Source organism: Oncorhynchus clarkii, chromosome 3, assembly GCF_045791955.1.
Source record: "Oncorhynchus clarkii lewisi isolate Uvic-CL-2024 chromosome 3, UVic_Ocla_1.0, whole genome shotgun sequence".
In the NCBI taxonomy this organism is placed as follows: domain Eukaryota; kingdom Metazoa; phylum Chordata; class Actinopteri; order Salmoniformes; family Salmonidae; genus Oncorhynchus; species Oncorhynchus clarkii.
Window position 1 is genome coordinate 2,247,323 of NC_092149.1, and position 2,500 is coordinate 2,249,822.

General features: G+C 42.8%; 1 protein-coding gene across 1 annotated transcript in view; it reads left to right on the forward strand.

Moving 5' to 3' along the window:
* Window positions 1–2,500, forward strand: part of LOC139386524 (F-actin-uncapping protein LRRC16A-like) — a 202,334-nt gene that overhangs the window by 109,219 nt on the left and 90,615 nt on the right. The window contains exon 12 of the mRNA XM_071132127.1: window positions 1,388–1,474. Within this exon, the coding sequence (XP_070988228.1) occupies window positions 1,388–1,474 (87 nt within the window). The remainder of the gene's footprint in view (window positions 1–1,387; window positions 1,475–2,500) is intronic.

A 2,500-nucleotide genomic window follows, 5' to 3' on the forward strand; every position in this document is an offset into this window, starting at 1 on the left:
CCCTCTAAATCTATCACTCAGCAGAGAGCTGCTTCTGAGTACTAGAATAACCCTCTAAATCTATCACTCAGCAGAGAGAGCTGCTTCTGACTACTAGAATAACCCTCTAAATCTATCACTCAGCAGAGAGAGCTGCTTCTGACTACTAGAATAACCTCTCTAAATCTATCACTCAGCAGAGAGAGCTGCTTCTGAGTACTAGAATAACCCCTCTAAATATATCACTCAGCAGAGAGCTGCTTCTGAGTACTAGAATAACCCTCTAAATCTATCACTCAGCAGAGAGCTGCTTCTGAGTACTAGAATAACCCCTCTAAATCTATCACTCAGCAGAGAGCTGCTTCTGAGTACTAGAATAACCTCTCTAAATCTATCACTCAGCAGAGAGAGCTGCTTCTGACTACTAGAATAACCTCTCTAAATCTATCACTCAGCAGAGAGAGCTGCTTCTGAGTACTAGTGTTGCCTCTCTAAATCTATCACTCAGCAGAGCTGCTTCTGAGTACTAGAATAACCCTCTAAATCTATCACTCAGCAGAGAGAGCTGCTTCTGACTACTAGAATAACCCTCTAAATCTATCACTCAGCAGAGAGAGCTGGTTCTGAGTACTAGAATAACCTCTCTAAATCTATCACTCAGCAGAGAGAGCTGGTTCTGACTACTAGAATAACCCCTCTAAACATTTCATCACCTCTAGACGGGTGGTGTCTTTCCCTCTGAACTATGAGAGCAGGGTAAACATTTCATCACCTCTAGACGGGTGGTGTCTTTCCCTCTGAACTATGAGAGCAGGTTAAACATTTCATCACCTCTAGACGGGTGGTGTCTTTCCCTCTGAACTATGAGAGCAGGTTAATAAACATTTCATCACCTCTAGACGGGTGGTGTCTTTCCCTCTGAACTATGAGAGCAGGGTAAACATTTCATCACCTCTAGACGGGTGGTGTCTTTCCCTCTGAACTATGAGAGCAGGGTAAACATTTCATCACCTCTAGACGGGTGGTGTCTTTCCCTCTGAACTATGAGAGCAGGTTAAACATTTCATCACCTCTAGACGGGTGGTGTCTTTCCAACTCACATCAATTAAAGAGACGATAAAATATCCTGCGTCTCTCAGATTTACGAGCAAAATTTGTCCTCATGTAACATGTGTCGTCAAGAGACAGTTGAGTTGTAGAATCTGTCTTTACCCAAACGCTAAGCGGCCTGCATTAGAATGAACACGGAGTGTCTGTGTGAACAGAGCTGTAGTTTTCCTTCCCGCGTAGCTCCCCTCGGCAGGTCAGGGAAAAGGAAGGCAGTGAATTGAAATCCCCAGTCTGTCTGATATCGTGGTACTTGTATTGCCAAATGACTAAGTGTTTTCCACTCTGCTGTTTTCTCCAGGAATCACCTCCCTGGGAGCACAGTTCGCCAAACTCCCGAAGGGACTCAAGCATTTAAACTTTTCCAAAACCTCATTGTCACCCAAAGGTAATGACTGGAGTTTCTCACATTCTGACACTTGCATGGAAAACTTGTATTCAACTTCCTTACCATGAACCACAGAACCACAGTTCTCTAATGTTTAACATCCACAGACAGTTCTCTGATGTTTAACATCCACAGACAGTTCTCTAATGTTTAACATCCACAGACAGTTCTCTGATGTTTAACATCCACAGGGCTCCTCTCTGATGAGGAGAGAGGAGGCTGGCTCCTCTCTGATGTTTAACATCCACAGGGCTGTTCTCTGATGTTTAACATCCACAGACAGTTATCTGATGTTTAACATCCACAGACAGTTCTCTGATGTTTAACATCCACAGACAGTTCTCTGATGTTTAACATCCACAGGGCTGTTCTCTGATGTTTAACATCCACAGACAGTTATCTGATGTTTAACATCCACAGACAGTTCTCTGATGTTTAACATCCACAGACAGTTCTCTGATGTTTAACATCCACAGACAGTTCTCTGATGTTTAACATCCACAGACAGTTCTCTGATGTTTAACATCCACAGGCCTGCTCTCTGATGTTTAACATCCACAGACAGTTCTCTGATGTTTAACATCCACAGACAGTTCTCTGATGTTTAACATCCACAGGGCTGTTCTCTGATGTTTAACATCCACAGACAGTTCTCTGATGTTTAACATCCACAGACAGTTCTCTGATGTTTAACATCCACAGGGCTCCTCTCTAATGTTTAACATCCACAGACAGTTCTCTGATGTTTAACATCCACAGGGCTGCTCTCTGATGTTTAACATCCACAGACAGTTCTCTAATGTTTAACATCCACAGACAGTTCTCTAATGTTTAACATCCACAGACAGTTCATCAACAGACAGTTCTCTAATGTTTAACATCCACAGACAGTTCTCTGATGTTTAACATCCACAGACAGCTCTCTGATGTTTAACATCCACAGGGCTGCTCTCTGATGTTTAACATCCACAGACAGTTCTCTAATGTTTAACATCCACAGACAGTTCTCTAATGTTTAACATCCAC